Genomic DNA, 24,975 nt, shown 5'->3' with positions numbered 1-24,975 from the left:
TTGATGGTGTGTTTTGATGGTGTTTTGAATGGATGTACTGTGTTTTGATGGTGTTTTGAGTGGATGTGCTGTGTTTTGATGGTGTTTTGAATGGATGCACTGTGTTTTGATGGTGTTTTGAGTGGATGTACTGTTTCGATGGTGTTTTGAGTGGATGTGCTGTGTTTTGATGGTGTTTTGAGTGGATGTGCTGTGTTTTTATGGTGTGTTTTGATGGTGTTTTGATTGGATGTGCTGTGTTTTGATGGTGTTTTGAATGGATGTGCTGTGTTTTGATGGTGTGCTTTGATGGTGTTTTGATTGGATGTGCTGTGTTTTGATGGTGTGTTTTGATGGTGTTTTGAATGGATGCGCTGTGTTTTGATGGTGTTTTGAATGGATGCGCTGTGTTTTGATGGTGTTTTGAGTGGATGTGCTGTGTTTTGATGGTGTTTTGATGGTGTTTTGAGTGGATGTACTGTGTTTTGATGGTGTTTTGAATGGATGAGCTGTGTTTTGATGGTGTTTTGAATGGATGCGCTGTGTTTTGATGGTGTTTTGAGTGGATGTGCTGTGTTTTGATGGTGTGTTTTGATGGTGTTTTGATTGGATGTGCTGTGTTTTGATGGTGTTTTGAGTGGATGTGCTGTGTTTTGATGGTGTTTTGATTGGATGTGCTGTGTTTTGATGGTGTTTTGAGTGGATTTGCTGTGTTTTGATGGTGTTTTGATTGGATGTGCTGTGTTTTGATGGTGTTTTGAGTGGATGTGCTGTGTTTTGATGGTGTTTTGATTGGATGTGCTGTGTTTTGATGGTGTTTTGAGTGGATTTGCTGTGTTTTGATGGTGTTTTGAGCGGATGTGCTGTTTTGATGGTGTTTTGAGCGGATGTGCTGTGTTTTGATGGTGTTTTGAGTGGATGTGCTGTGTTTTGATGGTGTTTTGATTGGATGTGCAGTGTTTTGATGGTGTTTTGATTGGATGTGCTGTGTTTTGATGGTGTGTTTTGATGGTGTGTTTTGATGGTGTTTTGAATGGATGCACTGTTTTGATGGTGTTTTGAGTGGATGTGCTGTGTTTTGATGGTGTTTTGAGTGGGTGTGCTGTGTTTTGATGGTGTTTTGATTGGATGTGCAGTGTTTTGATGGTGTTTTGATTGGATGTGCTGTGTTTTGATGGTGTGTTTTGATGGTGTTTTGAATGGATGTGCTGTGTTTTGATGGTGTTTTGAGTGGATGTGCTGTGTTTTGATGGTGTGTTTTGATGGTGTTTTGATTGGATGTGCTGTGTTTTGATGGTGTGTTTTGATGGTGTTTTGAATGGATGCGCTGTGTTTTGATGGTGTTTTGAGTGGATGCGCTGTGTTTTGATGGTGTTTTGAGTGGATGCGCTGTGTTTTGATGGTGTTTTGAGTGGATGTGCTGTGTTTTGATGGTGTTTTGAGTGGATGTGCTGTGTTTTGATGGTGTTTTGAGTGGATGTGCTGTGTTTTGATGGTGTGTTTTGATGGTGTTTTGAATGGATGTACTGTGTTTTGATGGTGTTTTGAGTGGATGTGCTGTGTTTTGATGGTGTGTTTTGATGGTGTTTTGAATGGATGTACTGTGTTTTGATGGTGTGTTTTGATGGTGTTTTGAGTGGATGTGCTGTGTTTTGATGGTGTTTTGAATGGATGCACTGTGTTTTGTTGGTGTTTTGAGCGGATGTACTGTGTTTTGATGGTGTTTTGAGTGGATGTACTGTTTCGATGGTGTTTTGAGTGGATGTGCTGTGTTTTGATGGTGTTTTGAGTGGATGTGCTGTGTTTTTATGGTGTGTTTTGATGGTGTTTTGATTGGATGTGCTGTGTTTTGATGGTGTTTTGAATGGATGCACTGTGTTTTGTTGGTGTTTTGAGCGGATGTACTGTGTTTTGATGGTGTTTTGAGTGGATGTACTGTGTTTTGATGGTGTTTTGAGTGGATGTGCTGTGTTTTGATGGTGTTTTGAGTGGATGTGATGTGTTTTGATGGTGTGTTTTGATGGTGTTTTGAATGGATGCGCTGTGTTTTGATGGTGTTTTGAATGGATGCGCTGTGTTTTGATGGTGTTTTGAGTGGATGTGCTGTTTTTTGATGGTGTTTTGATGGTGTTTTGAGTGGATGTACTGTGTTTTGATGGTGTTTTGAGTGGATGTGCTGTGTTTTGATGGTGTTTTGAGTGGATGTGCTGTGTTTTGATGGTGTGCTTTGATGGTGTTTTGATTGGATGTGCTGTGTTTTGATGGTGTGTTTTGATGGTGTTTTGAATGGATGCGCTGTTTTGATGGTGTTTTGAATGGATGCGCTGTGTTTTGATGGTGTTTTGAGTGGATGTGCTGTGTTTTGATGGTGTTTTGAGTGGATGTACTGTGTTTTGATGGTGTTTTGAATGGATGAGCTGTGTTTTGATGGTGTTTTGAATGGATGCGCTGTGTTTTGATGGTGTTTTGAGTGGATGTGCTGTGTTTTGATGGTGTGTTTTGATGGTGTTTTGATTGGATGTGCTGTGTTTTGATGGTGTTTTGAGTGGATGTGCTGTGTTTTGATGGTGTTTTGATTGGATGTGCTGTGTTTTGATGGTGTTTTGAGTGGATGTGCTGTGTTTTGATGGTGTTTTGATTGGATGTGCTGTGTTTTGATGGTGTTTTGAGTGGATTTGCTGTGTTTTGATGGTGTTTTGAGCGGATGTGCTGTTTTGATGGTGTTTTGAGCGGATGTGCTGTGTTTTGATGGTGTTTTGAGTGGATGTGCTGTGTTTTGATGGTGTTTTGATTGGATGTGCAGTGTTTTGATGGTGTTTTGATTGGATGTGCTGTGTTTTGATGGTGTGTTTTGATGGTGTGTTTTGATGGTGTTTTGAATGGATGCACTGTGTTTTGATGGTGTTTTGAGTGGATGTGCTGTGTTTTGATGGTGTTTTGAGTGGATGTGCTGTGTTTTGATGGTGTTTTGATTGGATGTGCAGTGTTTTGATGGTGTTTTGATTGGATGTGCTGTGTTTTGATGGTGTGTTTTGATGGTGTTTTGAATGGATGCACTGTGTTTTGATGGTGTTTTGATTGGATGTGCTGTGTTTTGATGGTGTTTTGTGTGGATGTGCTGTGTTTTGATGGTGTGTTTTGATGGTGTTTTGATTGGATGTGCTGTGTTTTGATGGTGTTTTGAGTGGATTTGCTGTGTTTTGATGGTGTTTTGAGCGGATGTGCTGTGTTTTGATGGTGTTTTGATTGGATGTGCTGTGTTTTGATGGTGTGTTTTGATGGTGTTTTGAATGGATGCACTGTGTTTTGATGGTGTTTTGAGCGGATGTGCTGTGTTTTGATGGTGTTTTGATTGGATGTGCAGTGTTTTGATGGTGTTTTGAGTGGATGTGCTGTGTTTTGATGGTGTTTTGATTGGATGTGCAGTGTTTTGATGGTGTTTTGATTGGATGTGCTGTGTTTTGATGGTGTGTTTTGATGGTGTTTTGAATGGATGCACTGTGTTTTGATGGTGTTTTGATTGGATGTGCTGTGTTTTGATGGTGTTTTGAGTGGATGTGCTGTGTTTTGATGGTGTGTTTTGATGGTGTTTTGATTGGATGTGCTGTGTTTTGATGGTGTTTTGAGTGGATTTGCTGTGTTTTGATGCTGTTTTGAGTGGATGTGCTGTTTTGATGGTGTTTTGAGCGGATGTGCTGTTTTGATGGTGTTTTGAGCGGATGTGCGGTGTTTTGATGGTGTTTTGAGTGGATGTGCTGTGTTTTGATGGTGTTTTGATTGGATGTGCAGTGTTTTGATGGTGTTTTAATTGGATGTGCTGTGTTTTCATGGTGTGTTTTGATGGTGTGTTTTGATGGTGTTTTGAATGGATGCACTGTGTTTTGATGGTGTTTTGAGCGGATGTGCTGTGTTTTGATGGTGTTCTGAATGGATGTACTGTGTTTTGATGCTGTTTTGAGCGGATGTGCTGTGTTTTGATGGTGTTTTGAGCGGATGTGCTGTTTTGATGGTGTTTTGAGTGGATGTGCTGTGTTTTGATGGTGTTTTGATTGGATGTGCTGTGTTTTGATGGTGTTTTGAGCGGATGTGCTGTGTTTTGATGGTGTTTTGAGCGGATGTGCTGTGTTTTGATGGTGTTTTGAGCGGATGTGCTGTGTTTTGATGGTGTTCTGAATGGATGTACTGTGTTGTGATGGTGTTTTGATTGGATGCGCTGTGTTTTGATGGTGTTTTGAGCGGATGTGCTGTGTTTTGATGGTGTTTTGAGCGGATGTGCTGTGTTTTGATGGTGTTCTGAATGGATGTACTGTGTTTTGATGGTGTTTTGATTGGATGTGCTGTGTTTTGATGGTGTTTTGAGCGGATGTGCTGTGTTTTGATGGTGTTCTGAATGGATGTACTGTGTTTTGATGGTGTTTTGAGTGGATGTGCTGTGTTTTGATGGTGTTTTGAGTGGATGTGCTGTGTTTTGATGGTGTGTTTTGATGGTGTTTTGATTGGATGTGCTGTGTTTTGATGGTGTTTTGAATGGATGTACAGTGTTTTGATGGTGTGTTTTGATGGTGTTTTGAATGGATGCACTGTGTTTTGATGGTGTTTTGATTGGATGTGCTGTGTTTTGATGGTGTTTTGAATGGATGTACTGTGTTTTGATGGTGTTTTGAGTGGATATGCTGTGTTTTGATGGTGTTTTGAGCGGATGTGCTGTGTTTTGATGGTGTTTTGAGCGGATGTGCTGTGTTTTGATGGTGTTTTGAGCGGATGTGCTGTTTTGATGGTGTTTTGAGCGGATGCGCTGTTTTGATGGTGTTTTGAGTGGATGTGCTGTGTTTTGATGGTGTTTTGAGTGGATGTGCTGTGTTTTGATGGTGTTTTGAGTGGATGTGCTGTGTTTTGATGGTGTTTTGAGCGGATGTGCTGTGTTTTGATGGTGTTTTGAGTGGATGTGCTGTGTTTTGATGGTGTTTTGAGTGGATGTGCTGTTTTGATGGTGTTTTGAGCGGATGTGCTGTTTTGATGGTGTTTTGAGTGGATGTGCTGTGTTTTGATGGTGTTTTGAGTGGATGTGCTGTGTTTTGATGGTGTTTTGAGCGGATGCGCTGTGTTTTGATGGTGTTTTGATTGGATGTACTGTGTTTTGATGGTGTTTTGAGTGTGCTGTGTTTTGATGGTGTTTTGAGTGGATGCGCTCTTTTGATGGTGTGTTGAGTGGATGCGCTGTGTTTTGATGGTGTGTTGAGTGGATGCGCTCTTTTGATGGTGTTTTGAGTGGATGTGCTGTGTTTTGATGGTGTGTTGAGTGGATGTGCTGTGTTTTGATGGTGTTTTGAATGGATGTACTGTGTTTTGATGGTGTGTTGAGTGGATGCGCTGTTTTGATGGTGTTTTGAATGGATGTACAGTGTTTTGATGGTGTTTTGAATGGATGTACAGTGTTTTGATGGTGTTTTGAGTGGATGCGCTCTTTTGATGGTGTGTTGAGTGGATGCGCTGTGTTTTGATGGTGTTTTGAGTGGATGCGCTCTTTTGATGGTGTTTTGAGTGGATGCGCTCTTTTGATGGTGTTTTGAGTGGATGTACTGTGTTTTGATGGTGTGTTGAGTGGATGCGCTGTTTTGATGGTGTTTTGAATGGATGTACAGTGTTTTGATGGTGTTTTGAGTGGATGCGCTCTTTTGATGGTGTGTTGAGTGGATGCGCTGTGTTTTGATGGTGTTTTGAGTGGATGCGCTCTTTTGATGGTGTTTTGAGTGGATGCGCTCTTTTGATGGTGTTTTGAGTGGATGTGCTGTGTTTTGATGGTGTTTTGAGTGGATGCGCTGTTTTGATGGTGTTTTGAATGGATGTACAGTGTTTTGATGGTGTTTTGAGCGGATGTGCTGTATTTTGATGGTGTTTTGAGCGGATGCGCTGTTTTGATGGTGTTTTGAATGGATGTACAGTGTTTTGATGGTGTTTTGAGCGGATGTGCTGTTTTGATGGTGTTTTGAGCGGATGTGCTGTGTTTTGATGGTGTTTTGAGTGGATGTGCTGTGTTTTGATGGTGTTTTGAATGGATGTGCTGTGTTTTGATGGTGTTTTGAGCGGATGCGCTCTTTTGATGGTGTTTTGAGCGGATGTGCTGTGTTTTGATGGTGTTTTGAGTGGATGTGCTGTGTTTTGATGGTGTTTTGAGCGGATGCGCTCTTTTGATGGTGTTTTGAGCGGATGTGCTGTGTTTTGATGGTGTTTTGAGCGGATGCGCTCTTTTGATGGTGTTTTGAGCGGATGTGCTGTGTTTTGAGCGGATGTGCTGTGTTTTGATGGTGTTTTGAGCGGATGCTCTGTTTTGATGGTGTTTTGAATGGATGCGCTGTGTTTTGATGGTGTTTTGATTGGATGCGCTATGTTTTGATGGTGGTTTGAATGGATGTACGGTGTTTTGATGGTGTTTTGAGCGGATGTGCTGTTTTGATGGTGTTTTGAGCGGATGTGCTGTGTTTTGATGGTGTTTTGAGTGGATGTGCTGTGTTTTGATGGTGTGTTGAGTGGATGCGCTCTTTTGATGGTGTTTTGAGTGGATGTGCTGTGTTTTGATGGTGTTTTGAGCGGATTCGCTGTTTTGATGGTGTTTTGAATGGATGTACAGTGTTTTGATGGTGTTTTGAGCGGATGTGCTGTGTTTTGATGGTGTTTTGAGTGGATGCGCTGTTTTGATGGTGTTTTGAGTGGATGTACAGTGTTTTGATGGTGTTTTGAGCGGATGTGCTGTGTTTTGATGGTGTTTTGAGTGGATGCGCTGTTTTGATGGTGTTTTGATTGGATGTGCTGTGTTTTGATGGTGTTTTGAGTGGATGTGCTGTGTTTTGATGGTGTTTTGAGCGGATGTGCTGTGTTTTGATGGTGTTTTGAGTGGATGTGCTGTGTTTTGATGGTGTTTTGAGTGGATGTGCTGTGTTTTGAATGGATGTACTGTGTTTTGATGGTGTTTTGAGCGTATGCGCTGTTTTGATGGTGTTTTGAGCGGATTCGCTGTTTTGATGGTGTTTTGAATGGATGTACAGTGTTTTGATGGTGTTTTGAGCGGATGTGCTGTGTTTTGATGGTGTTTTGAGTGGATGTGCTGTGTTTTGATGGTGTGTTGAGTGGATGCGCTCTTTTGATGGTGTTTTGAGTGGATGTGCTGTTTTGATGGTGTTTTGAGCGGATTCGCTGTTTTGATGGTGTTTTGAATGGATGTACAGTGTTTTGATGGTGTTTTGAGCGGATGTGCTGTGTTTTGATGGTGTTTTGAGCGGATGTGCTGTGTTTTGATGGTGTTTTGAGTGGATGTGCTGTGTTTTGAATGGATGTACTGTGTTTTGATGGTGTTTTGAGCGTATGCGCTGTGTTTTGATGGTGTTTTGAGTGGATGCGCTCTTTTGATGGTGTTTTGAGTGGATGTGCTGTGTTTTGATGGTGTGTTTTGATGGTGTTTTGAATGGATACACTGTGTTTTGATGGTGTTTTGATTGGATGTGCTGTGTTTTGATGGTGTGTTTTGATGTTGTTTTGAATGGATGCACTGTGTTTTGATGGTGTTTTGAGCGGATGTGCTGTGTTTTGATGGTGTTTTGAGCGGATGTGCTGTGTTTTGATGGTGTTTTGAGCGGATGTGCTGTGTTTTGATGGTGTTTTGAGCGGATGTGCTGTGTTTTGATGGTGTTTTGAATGGATGCACTGTGTTTTGATGGTGTTTTGAGTGGATGTGCTGTGTTTTGATGGTGTTTTGAGTGGATGTGCTGTGTTTTGATGGTGTTTTGAGCGGATGTGCTGTGTTTTGATGGTGTTTTGAATGGATGCACTGTGTTTTGATGGTGTTTTGAATGGATGCGCTGTTTTGATGGTGTTTTGAATGGATGTGCTGTGTTTTGAGCGGATGTGCTGTGTTTTGATGGTGTTTTGAATGGATGCACTGTGTTTTGTTGGTGTTTTGAGCGGATGTGCTGTGTTTTGATGGTGTTTTGAATGGATGTACTGTGTTTTGATGGTGTTTTGAGTGGATGTGCTGTGTTTTGATGGTGTTTTGATTGGATGTGCTGTGTTTTGATGGTGTGTTTTGATGGTGTTTTGAATGGATGCGCTGTGTTTTGATGGTGTTTTGAGTGGATGCGCTGTGTTTTGATGGTGTTTTGAGTGGATGTGCTGTGTTTTGATGGTGTGTTTTGATGGTGTTTTGAATGGATGCGCTGTGTTTTGATGGTGTTTTGAGTGGATGCGCTGTGTTTTGATGGTGTTTTGAATGGATGTACTGTGTTTTGATGGTGTTTTGACTGGATGTGCTGTGTTTTGTTGGTGTTTTGAATGGATGTACTGTGTTTTGATGGTGTTTTGAGTGGATGCGCTGTGTTTTGATGGTGTGTTTTGATGGTGTTTTGATTGGATGTGCTGTGTTTTGATGGTGTGTTTTGATGGTGTTTTGAATGGATGCGCTGTGTTTTGATGGTGTTTTGAGTGGATGCGCTGTGTTTTGATGGTGTTTTGAGTGGATGCGCTGTGTTTTGATGGTGTTTTGAGTGGATGTGCTGTGTTTTGATGGTGTTTTGAGTGGATGTGCTGTGTTTTGATGGTTTTTTGAGTGGATGTGCTGTGTTTTGATGGTGTGTTTTGAATGGATGTACTGTGTTTTGATGGTGTTTTGAGTGGATGTGCTGTGTTTTGATGGTGTTTTGAGTGGATGTGCTGTGTTTTGATGGTGTGTTTTGATGGTGTTTTGATTGGATGTGCTGTGTTTTGATGGTGTTTTGAGTGGATTTGCTGTGTTTTGATGGTGTTTTGAGCGGATGTGCTGTGTTTTGATGGTGTTTTGATTGGATGTGCTGTGTTTTGATGGTGTGTTTTGATGGTGTTTTGAATGGATGCACTGTGTTTTGATGGTGTTTTGAGCGGATGTGCTGTGTTTTGATGGTGTTTTGAGTGGATGTGCTGTGTTTTGATGGTGTTTTGATTGGATGTGCAGTGTTTTGATGGTGTTTTGATTGGATGTGCTGTGTTTTGATGGTGTGTTTTGATGGTGTTTTGAATGGATGCACTGTGTTTTGATGGTGTTTTGATTGGATGTGCTGTGTTTTGATGGTGTTTTGAGTGGATGTGCTGTGTTTTGATGGTGTGTTTTGATGGTGTTTTGATTGGATGTGCTCTGTTTTGATGGTGTTTTGAGTGGATTTGCTGTGTTTTGATGGTGTTTTGAGTGGATGTGCTGTTTTGATGGTGTTTTGAGCGGATGTGCTGTTTTGATGGTGTTTTGAGCGGATGTGCGGTGTTTTGATGGTGTTTTGAGTGGATGTGCTGTGTTTTGATGGTGTTTTGATTGGATGTGCAGTGTTTTGATGGTGTTTTAATTGGATGTGCTGTGTTTTCATGGTGTGTTTTGATGGTGTGTTTTGATGGTGTTTTGAATGGATGCACTGTGTTTTGATGGTGTTTTGAGCGGATGTGCTGTGTTTTGATGGTGTTCTGAATGGATGTACTGTGTTTTGATGGTGTTTTGAGCGGATGTGCTGTGTTTTGATGGTGTTTTGAGCGGATGTGCTGTTTTGATGGTGTTTTGAGTGGATGTGCTGTGTTTTGATGGTGTTTTGATTGGATGTGCTGTGTTTTGATGGTGTTTTGAGCGGATGTGCTGTGTTTTGATGGTGTTTTGAGCGGATGTGCTGTGTTTTGATGGTGTTTTGAGCGGATGTGCTGTGTTTTGATGGTGTTCTGAATGGATGTACTGTGTTTTGATGGTGTTTTGATTGGATGCGCTGTGTTTTGATGGTGTTTTGAGCGGATGTGCTGTGTTTTGATGGTGTTTTGAGCGGATGTGCTGTGTTTTGATGGTGTTCTGAATGGATGTACTGTGTTTTGATGGTGTTTTGATTGGATGTGCTGTGTTTTGATGGTGTTTTGAGCGGATGTGCTGTGTTTTGATGGTGTTCTGAATGGATGTACTGTGTTTTGATGGTGTTTTGAGTGGATGTGCTGTGTTTTGATGGTGTTTTGAGTGGATGTGCTGTGTTTTGATGGTGTGTTTTGATGGTGTTTTGATTGGATGTGCTGTGTTTTGATGGTGTTTTGAATGGATGTACAGTGTTTTGATGGTGTGTTTTGATGGTGTTTTGAATGGATGCACTGTGTTTTGATTGGATGTGCTGTGTTTTGATGGTGTTTTGAATGGATGTACAGTGTTTTGATGGTGTGTTTTGATGGTGTTTTGAATGGATGCACTGTGTTTTGATGGTGTTTTGATTGGATGTGCTGTGTTTTGATGGTGTTTTGAATGGATGTGCTGTGTTTTGATGGTGTGTTTTGATGGTGTTTTGAATGGATGCACTGTGTTTTGATGGTGTTTTGAGTGGATGTGCTGTGTTTTGATGGTGTTTTGAATGGATGCACTGTGTTTTGATGGTGTTTTGATTGGATGTGCTGTGTTTTGATGGTGTTTTGAATGGATGTAGTGTGTTTTGATGGTGTTTTGAGTGGATGTGCTGTGTTTTGATGGTGTTTTGAGTGGATGTGCTGTGTTTTGATGGTGTTTTGAGTGGATGTGCTGTATTTTGATGGTGTTTTGAATGGATGTGCTGTGTTTTGATGGTGTTTTGAGCGGATGCGCTGTGTTTTGATGGTGTTTTGATTGGATGCGCTGTGTTTTGTTGGTGTTTTGAGTGGATGTGCTGTGTTTTGATGGTGTTTTGAGTTGGATGTGCTGTGTTTTGATGGTGTTTTGAGTGGATGTGCTGTGTTTTGATGGTGTTTTGAATGGATGCGCTGTGTTTTGATGGTGTTTTGAGTGGATGTGCTGTGTTTTGATGGTGTTTTGAATGGATGCGCTGTGTTTTGATGGTGTTTTGAGTGGATGTACTGTGTTTTGTTGGTGTTTTGAGTGGATGTGCTGTGTTTTGATGGTGTTTTGAGTGGATGCGCTGTGTTTTGATGGTGTTTCGAGCGGATGTGCTGTGTTTTGATGGTGTTTTGATTGGATGTGCTGTGTTTTGATGGTGTTTTGAATGGATGTGCTTTGTTTTGATGGTGTTTTGATTGGATGCGCTGTGTTTTGATGGTGTTTTGAATGGATGTGCTTTGTTTTGATGGTGTTTTGATTGGATGCGCTGTGTTTTGATGGTGTTTTGAGCGGATGCGCTGTGTTTTGATGGTGTTTTGATTGGATGTGCTGTGTTTTGCAGGTGATCAGTAATGCTCTAGGGGTTTGGGGTTTAGAGATCGTTCTCTTCAACAGCAGAGAGTACCAGCAGTTACAGATCGATCCCATGTGAGTCTTTTTGAGAGATTTATCTTTAGTCCTGTTATCCAATGATTGTGTGACCGTTCATTCTCTTCATGTTTGCTTTCAGACATGAGAAGGCCTTTATATGTAACTATAAGGAGCACTGGTTTACGGTGCGTAAGCTGGGACAACAGGTACATGTTTTACCCACAGTATTAGTCTGAGTCGGTGTGAGATGATGTTCGAGTTTATGAACTGTTTCTCCCTCTTCATCTAGTGGTTTAATCTAAACTCTCTGCTGACCGGACCGGAGCTCATATCAGACACTTACTTGGCTCTTTTCTTAGCGCAGCTACAGCAGGAAGGTAAAACACTTTTCATGGTGTATCCACATGAATTTCGCAGTGATGATGCTGGAAATTGAGCTCAGCTGAACGTCTCTGCAGGTTATTCCATATTTGTGATCCGGGGAAGCCTGCCGGAGTGTGAAGCCGATCAGATTTTGCGGATCATGCGAGTTGAGCAGCAGCAGCGGCCCAAGCTGATCGGAGAGGACGAGGCCCAGAGGTGCACTGACCATCATCACACAACATACAGAACAAGACAAGAATCTTCACCCTCCTCTTGTGTGGTGGGTCAGTATGACCCACATTCAGTTACCTTTACAAAAGAGGGACAAAAATAATTAGCAGTTCAAATTGTAAACAGCTTGAAACACTCGTTAAAGTATTTATTTCTTCTTGCTCATGAATGTGCATGCAGAGTTGCAACAGATATATGTTTGAAAGGCTGAACAAATTTTGGTGACTATGATGATGTTAGAGGTCAAATTGAGCCCCATCATTTTCCATACAATTCACCAGAAATCAACACTTTAAAAAAACAGCTAAGAGTTTATTGTAGCTTGTAAAACATTAAAATATGAAATGAATGAGAACTCATTAAACTTAACACTCAAAGTTTACTTGAATTGGAAGACTCGTACAGTAAATGGAGAATTCGCTGTTTTGAGTTTCACTGTCAAAAAGTCTGTGAAAGGACGTTTTCAGATCTGAGTCACTAGTCTGTTGCAGATGTTTAAAATAAGTGTGATAAACCCATTTTCCCTTCACAAGGGTTTGAGAAGCAGACATAAGAAAATGTAGAGGTTATTTACACAAACTACAAATAGCAGTAAGTACTATTTACACCAATTACAAATGTTAGATATGATTTATACTCTATATGTAGTCATTTGCACCTCAGTAGTCATAAAGTTTTTAATTTGTGGCTGTGCAGATCATTTTAACAAAATAGCAGTTCATAATTTTTCATATTTTATATTTTAGTCTCTGACAAGCAACAATAGGGGTTTTATGTAAAAACATGACTTTTGTGTTTTTCGTAGTGTTGTTTTTTGGAAAATTGCATGGAAATGTCAATGTGACCCACAACACAAATGTAGTATACATAATTTCAGCACAGTAGGAGGGTTGAATATGTGAGCAGTAATCCACGGCTGTGTGTGCATCAAATGATTTCAATGCATGACACAGAGGAAGAGAAGCATGTGATGCACACACAGCCCCGCTCACGTCCGGCTGTCACTGATGGGTTTGAGCATGTGCCATTGATCAGGATGTCAGTGCAGCAGGCATCAGACCCCGGACACACCGCAGATGAAGTGCTGCTGGATGAGGATGAGGAGGAGCTGAGGAAGGCTCTGGCTCTCAGCAGACAGGACATGGAGGTGGAGGACGAGGAGGCCGACCTACGCAGAGCCATTCAGCTCAGCATGCAGGGTGAGAAACACACGTCAGGTGTGTGCATTCTTTCATTACAAAAATAGACAGAAGACTCTGGGGAAACACATCTAATTGCATTTTTGAATTTTTATTATATTCATATTTTTTTTATTTAGTATTATTATTTTTATTTTATTATTGTCACGTAATGTGGTTTATAAAACATGCACAAAGATGAAGATAAAGTCAAATATTCTTTAATAAATCCACAGAAGGGTAATTCACAGAAGGCAGGCAGGAGACACATGTAGGGGCAACATTCACAATACTGGACGACAGAGCACAGGACAGACTACACTTTAAATACTAAAGCAAATGAAGAGGCACACCTGAATGTAATGACACAATCAAACATGAGGGAAAACTAGGTCACGGAGAACATGAGAGAAAAAAACATTACAAAACACCACAGTTCGTCCCCCCTCTCGGAAGGCGTGACCTCGCGCCGCAGAGACAAAAGAAGGGATGGAGGGGACTTAGGAGAAGGGCAAACGGATGGTGACAGGGGACGGCACAGGGCTGGTAGGAACGCAGGCAGAAAATTCTGGTGGAGGACGACGAACAGGGGGCAGGATGGTGACAACAGAGGGAGGAGCCATGGAGGAAACAGGAGGGACCCAAGCCGCAGCCATGAAGGCAACCCACGGTGAAGCCGACTCCAGGGGGCCGACCGACGACGGCGGAGCAGTCAGTCAGTGGAGCCTGAGGCGGAGACGGAGAGCCGATGAGCCAGGGTGACGAGGAGGTTCCAGAGGGCCAAGGCAGAGCAGATGGCTCCAGTGACCGAGGCGGATGCGGGGATCTGTAAGGCTGTGGTGGAGCCGGAGGGAAGGAGGAGCCTGACAGATTTGGAGGGACGAGGTGTAGCCGGAGGAGTGGAGTCCCTAGGTGGCGAATGGTCGACGACTGACCAAGGGAGCCCGGTGGAGCTGGTGGACTGATGGGCCACAGCAGAGAGGAAGAAGCTAGGAGCCATGGTGGAACGGCTGGGTCGATGGGCAGATGCATAGTCCAGGACTCAGAGGCTGGAGGCGGAGACAAGGGATCCTCCAGCCACAATGCCGATGGTGACTGGCAGACCCACGGTGATCCCACCACACAGATGGTGGGCTTAGGGTGAGCAGAGGGGCTGCCAGGAGACAGCGGAGGCGATGGTGAGGACTGGAGCCGAGGTGGTGGGAAAGGGAGGCATGTTCGGGAGTTCAGGATGTTCAGGGGGTTAAAGATGGTGTGTGGGTCATGACGGGACTGACAGGTAATTCATGACAGGCTGACAGTTCAGGACAGACAGGGAGCTCATAAATGGCCTCCATGGCCGTAACAAGACAGGCAGATGTTGATGGAAGACTGGGTACATCAGAAAAAAAGTATTTTAAGTATCTCCTCCGTGCCCTCGCTCTCCACTGTCTCATCCCCCGTAGCGTGCACAGTTGCCGGCTCTCGCACCTGGTCTGACATGTCAGGCTCTGGCTCCGGGGCATCCCTCGGCTCTGTTACTCTTTCTCGCGATGGCTCGCTGGGCGTGGCGGGCGTGTGCTTTCCGTAAGCGGTGGGCTCAGGCTTGTGCTCCTCGGTGTGGCTGTGTTGAGTTTACACGGAATGACCCCTTCATTAAAATCTCAGAATATCTAGTTTAGTGTTTTGTGTTTTCGTGAGATGTGTTGAAAAACACTTATTCGTTCACACCACTAGAAACAGTGCAGATCTAAAGCTCACAATCCTCTCCCGTGCTTCAGGTCAGAATAGAGCCGTTTTCTGATCTGCTGTTCTTTCGCTCTTTAACGGCTGTAGGTGGCAGTGATCATAGAAGCCCCAGCGCCACTGTGACGGCCGGCTCGTCTCACGAATCGGGAAGCAGCGAGAAGGAGGCACTGACAGCGGAAGAGCTGCGCAGGAGGAGACAGGCTTACTTCGACAGGTGAGCGCTGTGTGTTTGTGATGGTGTGTGATCAGTCAGTGCTGAGCAGTGTTGGGCAAGTTACTCAAAAAAAGTAATCGACTGCAAATTACTAATTAATTCTTTTAACTTGTAATTTGATTACATTACTGATCATTGCTTTTAAAAAAGTAATCAGATTACTAATTCCATTCAAGTTACTTTCATGTTTACTTTTCAAACCTAAAAAATACACTGCAAAGTGAAACTCAGTTCTTTCAGTAATTTAATATTGACTGAAGAATTACTTAATTTTCAAAACAGCAACTTGAACGATCACTTGCATTTTTTTCCTGATAACAGCAAAAAGAATAAACATATGTTTTGTAATTTTTGATCATGCAGATAAGAGTACTACATCATTTGAAACTGTAAAAGTTATTTTATTTGTGTACACTCACAATACCAACAAAATATTGTGCTTTTGTAAAATAAAGAAAACAAATAGGATGCGCTTTCTGCATTCTCAGTCTCTGCGAATATCTTTCGGAAATGCATCACTAAAATGAACAAAAACTCAGCGAATACTTGACACACAGAAATGAGAATTATATCTAAAGAAAGCTTGAAGTGTCTACTTTTAAATGAAGTAATGTTCAAAACAAAAATTCTCTTATAAAGTAATTTGTTTAAAAGCAACGTGAGGTACAGTCTTTCCCGTCTTAGCTCACCTATAATGTGGTCACGCCCATGCGCATCTTGCTCTATAAGATAATCATCCACGCGAAACCAGGCTTGAGACGCGTGAACATGTAAACTCCCACATCACCTCCGTAAACGAAGCATTAAGATTCATTAAGTTCATCTTGGCTGCTTTTCGTTTTTTTGGAACAAGAAGCGCTGTGAGGAATTATGCCTTGTATTTACCTGAGAAGAAGAATGCGATGCGACGTGGCTTAATCCAGCGGATTCTGATGAGTCATTTTTTTAAACTTATATTAGTGTTACTGTGACAAACTTGTACACATTTAATAGTTGAACTTTTCCCAATCTATAATGCCAGACTAAAATATGTGAAATTGATTGCAACATTTTGAAATATGATAGGAAACCTTTCATTGCATCTAAATGTTGTAGGACTCGTCTGCATTTTAGCTCGCGTTCTGATTTATTAAAGGGGATACTGATGCACAAAACATGATATTTACATGTTTTACATTTGTAACTTAAGTAACGTAAATTTATTGACATTAGGAACTGTAATCAAATGACATCAATTTAAAGTGTAGCACATTGCATTACTGCATTATCAGGAAAAGTAATTAGTGCCAGAGCGTTACTGTATTCTGAGTAATGATGACGGTCTGATCTCCTCACAGGCAGCAAGCTCAGTCCGCCGCTCACGACAGGAGCTCCGCCGGTAAGAGAGATTCTGTCTGTCATCATCATCCTGATTACAGACGACTGCTGTGGAGAAGTGCTTTATGAATCTGTCTGGGATCTGCGCTGCTCAGCAGATGATGTTGTTTTGCAGATGGAGGGAAGGACAGCGGGACCAAACCCAACCAGTGACGGTCCATCAGCGCCGGTGACAGACGCCCTGAATGCCCTCGACCCGACCTCTCTTTGGGAATGATAGGACTCACATCTCCTCTCAGAACTGCCCTGGACCGATCGGGTCCTGCTGTGTAATAAAGGGACATTCGTTTAGCTTCGCTTCTCCTCTTTGAGTTGAACGAGGTGAAAGGGAAGCGTTTCCCCGGTTCATTCCTCTTCCTCAGACCGCGGCTCAGACGAACTCACGAGCGAGACTACGGCGTGAGGAGGGAGCTGTCAGCGCTACAGCGAATACTCCTGTATTCTGGGACCATTGGGCTTCACTGGGGTTACTGGATCTCTCTGCTCTTCTTCTCTGTGGACTGTAGTGAAGAACTTCTGCTGATCACTGGTGAGCGGCGTGTGACGCGCCCTAGGTAGATGGCACAGTGAGGGCAGATGCTGATGTGGAGTTCAGTCATCGTACAGATTCAGACCTTCACTTGCTTTAGTTGTTCATCAGTCGTCCCTCATTTGTTGGCAGGCAGCAGCTCTTTTGGATCTATGTTGTGATTTTGGTTTTCACATTCTTTTCTATAATTTCATACTTTTGGTGGCACAGCAGCGTTTCTGAACTCGTTTCACATTCAGCAATAGTTTTTAAGTGACTGGTTATTCTTGCACTCCTATATACACTTATTGTTTCTTAAATAAAAACATTTATTTTTCCCCTGAGTGGATGTTGTTTGTTTCTTCTCTGTGGAATATTCTGATTCTGTGAGTCTCTTGAAGACATCAGATGTTCCTTCAGCATTTAGCGCTGGAGTTTCATTCACGATGGAAAGAAGAAGAATGAATATGTCTGAATGCCGTCATACAGATGCGGCAGTGTACAAGTAAACATGACGGAGAGATGTACTGTCAAAATTATACTCCCAGAAACCAGTCAAAACTATGAAACATTCCCACATTAAAATCATATCCAACTGAAAGAATCAGAAAGAGCTTTATTGCCAGGTATGTTTACACATATGTGGAATTTGTTTTAGTGACAGAAGCTTCCACAGTACAAACTGAATGACCGTGACAAGACACAGATAATAAAAAGAATAAAAATAGGATAAGTAAATATGAAATAACAATATACAAAAAAATATTTAAAGAAAAAAGAATACACAATGTACAAAGTCAAACATTTTCTTTTCTCTGTGATTTGTCCTGACTATGTAAAATTGAGGGCGAGTAAATGATAACGGAATCATTTTTGGCTGAACTGTTCTATTAAGTTGATGACCTGTAGATAACTGTAATGAACTAATTTGCTGAAAATGCTCAGTAATGGATCCCTCTGCAGTGAATGGGTGCCGTCAGAATGAGAGTCCAGCTGATAAAAACATCACAATAATCCACACCACTCCAGTCCATCAGTTAACATCTGGAGAAGACAAACGCTGCGTTTGTAAGAAACAAATACTGTACATTATTGAGACCTTTTAAATTCAAACCTGATCCATTGGTGAGCAAGTGATGGAGTGATACATTTCTCCAACATTTCTGTTCCCATGAAGAAACAAACTCATCCTAATCTTGATCCACAATCATTCTTTCAATAAAGTACTTAAGATTTCATCAAAACTGAAACTCAATCAAGTGCGATTAACCTGGTGATCTGCCATCACTGTTCTGTTTCAGGCAGGTCTCAAATTGTTTCATTGTTAATAGATAATCTCTAATGCACACTGAACTTTGTCTCTGCAAACAGTCAGAACACAACAGACGGGAAAAGATCTTCCACTGCAGCCTGTCAGTGAGTATGCATGTTACTTTATGTGTGTGTTTATAGTTTACATTTTCAGATGTTAGGGCTCATTTTATTGTTCAGTGTTTTGCCACCATGTTTGTTGCTGTTGGTACTTATGGAAATCCTTCAGTAAAGAACAGAGGGAAGAGTGATGAATTGCAGGTCCTTGTGTTTCTTAATATGAAGCAATGTTTCTCTAGAATAATTCAAACTCAATATAAGCTGTTGTTTTTTTGTATCTTCAGGTCAAAGTATTTTTGAAAAACGATTAGGAAATGGAGTTAAGGGTGCTGTTTACCCTCATTTATTCCTCTGGTTTTCTGTGCGTTCTTAAAAGTCAAGAGACCAAAACTCCTGATGTCACGGATCTGGCCTTCAAAAATATTGACTTTGCCATGAACCTCTATCGCAAGATATCAAGTTATCACGACAAAAACATCATCTTCTCGCCGCTGAGCATTTCCACATCTTTCGCCACGCTCTTACTGGCCGCCAAGGGCTCGACGCGCAGTCAGATGATGAAGGGACTGAATCTGGACTCTCTAGACAGGACTGGAGACGCAACGCTCATCCCGAGGCTCTTTGAGCAGCTACAGAAGAACATCTCGCAGGACGGAAAACTGCACATGGAGCAGGGCACGGCACTCTTCGTAGACGAGCGCTTTAACGTCGAGAGAGCCTTCAGCGATCAGATCAAGACGTTCTTCGGTGCCGATGTGAACAATGTGGATTTCAGTAAGACAGAGCTCAGCAAGAGAACCATCAACGAGTATGTGAGCAGAAAGACTGGCGGCAAAGTGAACGAAATGGTGACGAGCATCGAGCCGCTGACACACATGATGCTCCTCAACACCATTTTCTTTCAGGGTGAGTTTCTATTAGGCCTGGGAAAATAAGTCGATGCATCGCGAATCGAGAAATGACTGCATCGGTTTTGAGATTTTCCGAATGCATGGCGATTCTTTCTCGAGTCGATTCTGAGCTTAGTTGTGGACAGCAGATGGGGCTGCATGCTTTAGAAACAGCTGTACTCTGCTTGCTTCCAAATCCTTACACACACTTGAACCTAAAATAATCATTCATAAAATTCAAAAAGGTTGAAGCGAATTAGAAGAGTGTTCACTGTGGGCTGCGTTTACATTAATCTGGCGTCATAAAAGCATTCTGAGTTGAGGTGAGATTAGAGACTCAGCCGAACACACAAACGCTCTTCAGCGCTCTTCTTCATCAGCATTTGAGTGTGCGGATAAAAACTAGAATAGAGCGCCATCTGCTGTTAAAATCTATGCTCAGAATTGATTCCAGAGAGAACACAGCCCTGGTTTCTATGCATGTGGAAACACTGCTTTAAACAACTGGGATTTGATGTAAAACTCTTTGTTCTCAAGGTGACTGGGATCGTCCCTTCGACCCCAACAGCACAGAAATGAGTCGCTTCTATGTGGACAAGTACAACATCGTTCAAGTTCCCATGATGGTGAAGGAGGACAGATTCTCCACGGCTGAAGACAGCGAGCTGCGCGCTCGAGTGCTGCGTCTGTCGTACCGCGGCGGGGTGGCGCTGCTCATCGTCCTTCCTGACGCCGCGGCCGACTACACCGCCATCGACGACGAGATCAGTGCCGAGCGATTCCACCGCTGGATCAAAAACATGAGACGCATGTGAGCCGCAGCCTTCAGCCGGTGCACGCTGTATGATACTGGCCTCCATTCGCAAATCCTGAAAGATATTAGTCCAAAATCTGGAGTCTTTAGGGGCTTTCGCACCGGAGGAACCTTTTTCAGAGCTCCTAGAACTATTTGTGGAAGTTCCCGCTTTTTTGGCGTGTTCGCACCGCAGGAACTAGGAACATATTTAGTTCTAGGAACTCCGTTTGGGGGAATTAAATTAGCTCCTACCTCAGAGTAGGGTCTAAAACAGTCCTATTGACCTCATGTAGCCCTTTTTAGCGCTGCGTTTGTAGTCTTCTGTCTTCCAGTTGAATTTCCACAGTGACCTCACAGATTTAAGATTGTAAAATCTTACTGGTTTACTGACATTTGTTAAGACATTTGCTTTAAACATTACAGTGCTCACGATAACTTTTGTTAACTCTACAATACATAAATCCACTTTACCAGCTAAATTACTCATAGACAGCGATGCCATAGAAACATACAGAGCTAACAGAAGTTCTCAAAGACTATTCTAAAGAGTGCTTGTTTCGCTGGACAATAATGTCAATAGGAACTATCAGTGGAGTAAATGTACGCTGATGAAACGCTCCAAACACATACGAAACACCGGCTACCTGGCATTTTTAAAAAGCAGTGTAATAATATGTACTCTACGATCATGAAAACTGTGATAACAGCATTTACCTGTTGTCTGTGGCATTGTGTTCTTTTCTCAGCCTCGATGATATGTAACACTGCAAGTTGTCATAGGAGATTTAATCAAATTTTGATATACTCTTTCAATCACGGAAACTGTGCGTTTACATTCCATCTCCGTTATCACAATGAAACCCACGACACACAACAACAACAGCTCCGATCTCAGCGTTCTCCATTCACTGGTTGTTGATGTTTGTAAATGCCGTGAATAAAGACATCGTTGTCGGTCGCTTGAGATTTCCTGCTGCCGGTGCGAATGAAAGCAAGAAAACGGCCCGAGAGAGAAATTGGTTCTCTAAGAGCCACCCTGCTGGCTAGGTCCTAGAACTACATGGTACGAAAGCCCCTTTTGTTCACTAATTTTATGTCCTATTTACCGTCTATTTGATGTCTGCATTTACATCTGCAAGATGTATTTTTAGAGTGTTTGCTCATCTGCAATATATTTCAAATACAACTTTCCAATCAGATGGCAAATAGATGTTTAGAAAATGTCTTTAAGATGTTTATGATTTAGAATGTATGTAAACCTGACATCTTAAAGATGTTTTCAGATGTTTGTGCAGAGCAGATGCTTTCTAGATAAAGCAGTCTTTAACAGACATCTTGCAGACATATGTGCTAATTCAACTAATGATGCAATTAGTGCAACGACAACAAAATATTTGCTCCACACACATCGTCTTCGTTATGCCATGATTAAAATGAACACTAGAGATTGTTTTCATTTGCTAGCCACCATTTCAGTTCTGCGTGTGGATGTGGCTCGCCATCATTGGACGCGACATGGAAACACTTAAAACTCAGAACGAGTCTTCTTGCATACATGCTTTTACTGTCGTACAGTCACACTGATGACGACTGAGATCCCACAGTGTGACGAGGATCATGTTCAAACAGTCTGACAAGCAATAATCATGAAGGACTGTTAGAAATCATACAGCGTGCTTCTGGCTGAAGAGCTGCTTCTTTTTACTTTGCACTCTATTAGTGTGTGTGTCAGCATTTACTCTCCCTTACGTTCCTCCAAAACCCTGATAAACACAAAACAAAGACCATTTTCACCACATCAGTATCATATCTGTGAATGAAACTGATGAGATAAGGTCATCTCAAAGAGTCAAAGCATCATTAGACGGTGGTGCAAGACTCAAACATCACACTATGAGCTGTTTCTGTTATCAGGAAAGACCTATGGGAGAATAAATGAAAGCTCATATTTGGTGGAACTCTTTATTTAACCTCTAGTTCAAACATCATGATTTACTTTTATACATGTTGTACTGTCTCTCAGCAAAACGGAGGTTCATCTGCCCAAGTTCAAGATGGAGCAGTCGTATGACTTGCATGAGATCCTGCCACATCTGGGCATCAGCAGCGTTTTCCTCCATTCAGCCAACCTGACGGGTTTGAGCAAAGACGAGCATCTGAGAGTCTCACAGGTGACTGCATTACAGCCGCTGACGGCTCTGTGTGTGTGTGTGTGTGTGTGTGTGTGTGTGTGGTCACCTTTATTTATATAGTGCTTTTAAAGTCAAAGCAGCTTTACAGTATCAAATAAGAAAATAGTGCGTCAATAATGCAGAAGGAAGATAGTAAACACTCAATTTTCAGTTAAAGGCAGTTCATCGTTGAATTCAGTGATGTCATCATGCAGCTCAGTTCAGTTCTAATAGTATCTGTGCGATCAAGTTGACGATATCGCTGGAAATTAAATGTCCCCAACTAAGCAAGCCAGAGGAACCAAAACTCCCATCGGTGACAGAATGAAGAAAAACACCTTGGGAGAAACCAGTTCTCCTCTGGCCAGTCGAAACCATTAGTTTGTTCTGCTGCAGCCAAGTCAGATTGTGCAGAGGTCTCATCTGGTGTGTGTGTGTGTGTGTGTGTGTGTGTGTGCAGGTGCTGCATAAAGCCGTTGTCGAGGTGGATGAGAAGGGCACGACTGCGGCCTCGGCCACATCAGTGGGAATCACAGCTTACTCTCTGCCAGCCACCTTCATCGTCAACAGGCCCTTCTTCTTCTTTCTGTACCATGAAGCTACTTCTAGCCTGTTGTTCATGGGCAGAGTGATTGACCCCACACAGAACTGAGCTGTGAAGAAGCACACAAACACTGACTGGAGACGCACAGAAACACCCAGCACAGCAGCACAGAGTGATACTTCAGACAGAAAACATTACCAGGCACACACACATTGTGCACTGGGTAAACACTGTGTGGATAAGCACATTGTATTGTAAGAAATAAAGTGAGGAAATAGTGATGTTTGCAGTCTGTCTACTTTATTTCCGCTGACGGTCACAGGTGAGAAGGGCTCGCATGCCTCTACTGAATCAGTCAGCATCTTCTTAGTGTTTAGACGTTAACAGCGCTGTCATCAGCAAACTCAACACTGTGTCAGAATCACGTGGCCTGCATTCAGGCTGCCTCACAATCCGCCTGTATACACTATGCAATAAAAAGAAGAAAAAGGTGGATACTTTTGAGTTTGAAATTGAGGAGCAAAGAGGCTTTGGGACATACTACCACATCATAAAATGAGTTAATAGTTACATGCAGTCTGTCGCCATAAACCAACCTATCAATCATCCTGTCAGTGGTAATATCCTCATATACACACACTTAATTTTGTGCATCCATTCTGAGCCACTTCCAAATGTGGTTTTCAATCATATATACAGTTGAGGTCAAAAGTTTGCATCCCCCTCTCAGAATCTGCAAAATGTTTACTATTTTACCAAAATAAGAGGGATCATACAAAATGCATGTTATTGTTTGTTTAGTACTGACCTGAAGAGCTGGGGGTTGAAAACTTTTGAACAGAATGAAGATGTGTACATTTTTCTTATTTTGCCTAAATATTGTATTTTTTCGTTTAGTACTGCCCTTCAGAAGCTACAGAAGATATCCCCCCCCCCCCCCCCGGCTCTTAATGCATGGTTTTTCCTTCTGGAGCATCACTGAGTAATAGCTGCATATGAGTCTCTCAGTTGTCCTCAGTGTGGAAAGATGGATCTCTAAATCATACAGTCAATGTTGGAAAGGGTTCAAATACACAAAAATGCTGGAAAATCAAAGAATTTGTGGGAGCTGAAGGATTTTTCTAAAGAACAGCAGGTAGTTGAACTGTTCAGGCCAAACAAGGGACTCATGAACAACTATCACTGAACAACAACACAGCTGTGGATCATTCAGCTAACAACACAGTATTAAGAACCAAGGGGATGTAAACTTTTGAACGGGCTCATTTTCAACTACTATTTTCTCTTGTGGACTATATGCAAAAATATTTTACGTGAAATATCTTATTCAGGTCAGTACTAAATAAACAATAACATGCATTTTGTCTGATCTTTCTTAGTAAAATAACATTTTGCAGATTCTGAAAGGGGGATGCAAACTTTTGACCTCAACTGTACACTATGAACAAAAGTACTGAAACACAGCTGTTTATTGAATTCAGGTGTTTCAATCAGACCCATTGCCACAGGTGTAAAAAAATCAATCACTGGCCATGCAGTCTGCATTTATATTTTAACAACTGTGGGGAAAAAAGGGGTAATTGTGAAGAGCTTGGCACTGTGATAGGATGCCACCTTTGCAATCGGTCATCCCTACTAGATCTTTCAGTCAACTATAAGTGATGTGATTGGAGAGTGAAAGTGCTTTCAAAAGTCCCCAACAATCTGCTGATTTCAGAGCTGGCATTAATATAGTTAGGAGCTTCATAAATGTGTTTCATGGGCGAGCGACTGCATGAACCAAGAGTAACGCCGAGAGTAAAGCAGCAGAGACCGGACTCTGGAGCGGCCCGCACAAGTGGCCCTGAAGTGACAATAACTCTGAGTTTTTGTGTGTTCAGCACAAACCACATGTAGTCTTATCTTTTGCAATCTGATCTGATTACACATGTGGTCCTAAATCAGATACAGCTGCAATGCTTTGCAATGAGACTTCAGTCTGAACAGTCATATTTTAGTCAGATTTGAAGCCTGTATTGCAGCTAAAGTAGGAACTTATCAAAGTGAGATTGTTGTTTTTGGAACACAGTCACTTGAATTGCTATATAATAATAAAATAAAACACTATAAAGCCTGAGCATGTGTAGTGTAGCATTAGTGTAGGTTAATCACTGCAGATTCCATCTCGGTGTATTTTTATTTTACTGTCTGGTGTTACTTTTCTCATCGCTCTTCAGAGGGACCAATCACAGTCGACTTATTACAGGATGACGAATAATATTCAGTCTTTCATGAACACTTTCCGCTTATATTTTAGATAGAAAACGGTGAATGTAATAGATTTAAATATGGAAAAATGTAATCCCAATAAGGATTCAGGATAACAATCTGCGCTGTTCTTTCACCCATTGCTGTTAAAGATATTCCTTATCCC

The 24,975-nt window shown here is 42.0% G+C and overlaps 2 protein-coding genes across 5 annotated transcripts in view; both read left to right on the top strand.

The window, feature by feature from the left end:
* Positions 1 to 17,134, top strand: part of atxn3 (ataxin 3) — a 53,562-nt gene extending 36,428 nt beyond the window's left edge. Inside the window, exons 4-11 of one of the 3 annotated variants that reach the window (XM_079385361.1) lie at positions 11,163 to 11,248; positions 11,331 to 11,397; positions 11,481 to 11,568; positions 11,650 to 11,770; positions 12,821 to 12,984; positions 14,779 to 14,905; positions 16,243 to 16,283; positions 16,398 to 17,134. In XM_079385361.1, coding sequence (XP_079241487.1) covers positions 11,163 to 11,248; positions 11,331 to 11,397; positions 11,481 to 11,568; positions 11,650 to 11,770; positions 12,821 to 12,984; positions 14,779 to 14,905; positions 16,243 to 16,283; positions 16,398 to 16,435 — 732 coding nt within the window. In that variant the 3' untranslated portion in view covers positions 16,436 to 17,134. Of the gene's footprint in view, positions 1 to 11,162; positions 11,249 to 11,330; positions 11,398 to 11,480; positions 11,569 to 11,649; positions 11,771 to 12,820; positions 12,985 to 14,778; positions 14,906 to 16,242; positions 16,284 to 16,377 lie in introns of all 3 variants that reach the window. The other 2 variants (XM_079385360.1, XM_079385362.1) reach the window with 2 other exon arrangements.
* A 1,027-nt stretch (positions 17,135 to 18,161) lies between these two features.
* serpina10b (serpin peptidase inhibitor, clade A (alpha-1 antiproteinase, antitrypsin), member 10b) lies at positions 18,162 to 22,843 on the top strand. 2 transcript variants are annotated; one of them, XM_079385358.1, is made up of 5 exons: positions 18,162 to 18,206; positions 18,446 to 19,067; positions 19,589 to 19,862; positions 21,871 to 22,018; positions 22,479 to 22,843. In XM_079385358.1, the coding sequence occupies exons 2-5, from the start codon at positions 18,476 to 18,478 to the stop codon at positions 22,668 to 22,670; spliced, it is 1,206 nt and encodes a 401-aa protein (XP_079241484.1). In that variant the 5' UTR covers positions 18,162 to 18,206; positions 18,446 to 18,475; the 3' UTR covers positions 22,671 to 22,843. The 2 variants fall into 2 exon arrangements, with proteins under 2 accessions (XP_079241484.1, XP_079241485.1); XM_079385359.1 differs by lacking the exon at positions 18,162 to 18,206 and adding an exon at positions 18,246 to 18,362.
* The last annotated feature ends 2,132 nt before the right edge of the window (positions 22,844 to 24,975 follow it).

The sequence above is a fragment of the Barbus barbus genome (assembly GCF_936440315.1).
Source record: "Barbus barbus genome assembly, chromosome: 30".
In the NCBI taxonomy this organism is placed as follows: Eukaryota; Metazoa; Chordata; class Actinopteri; order Cypriniformes; family Cyprinidae; genus Barbus; species Barbus barbus.
This window is presented reverse-complemented; position numbering and strand designations above follow the sequence as displayed.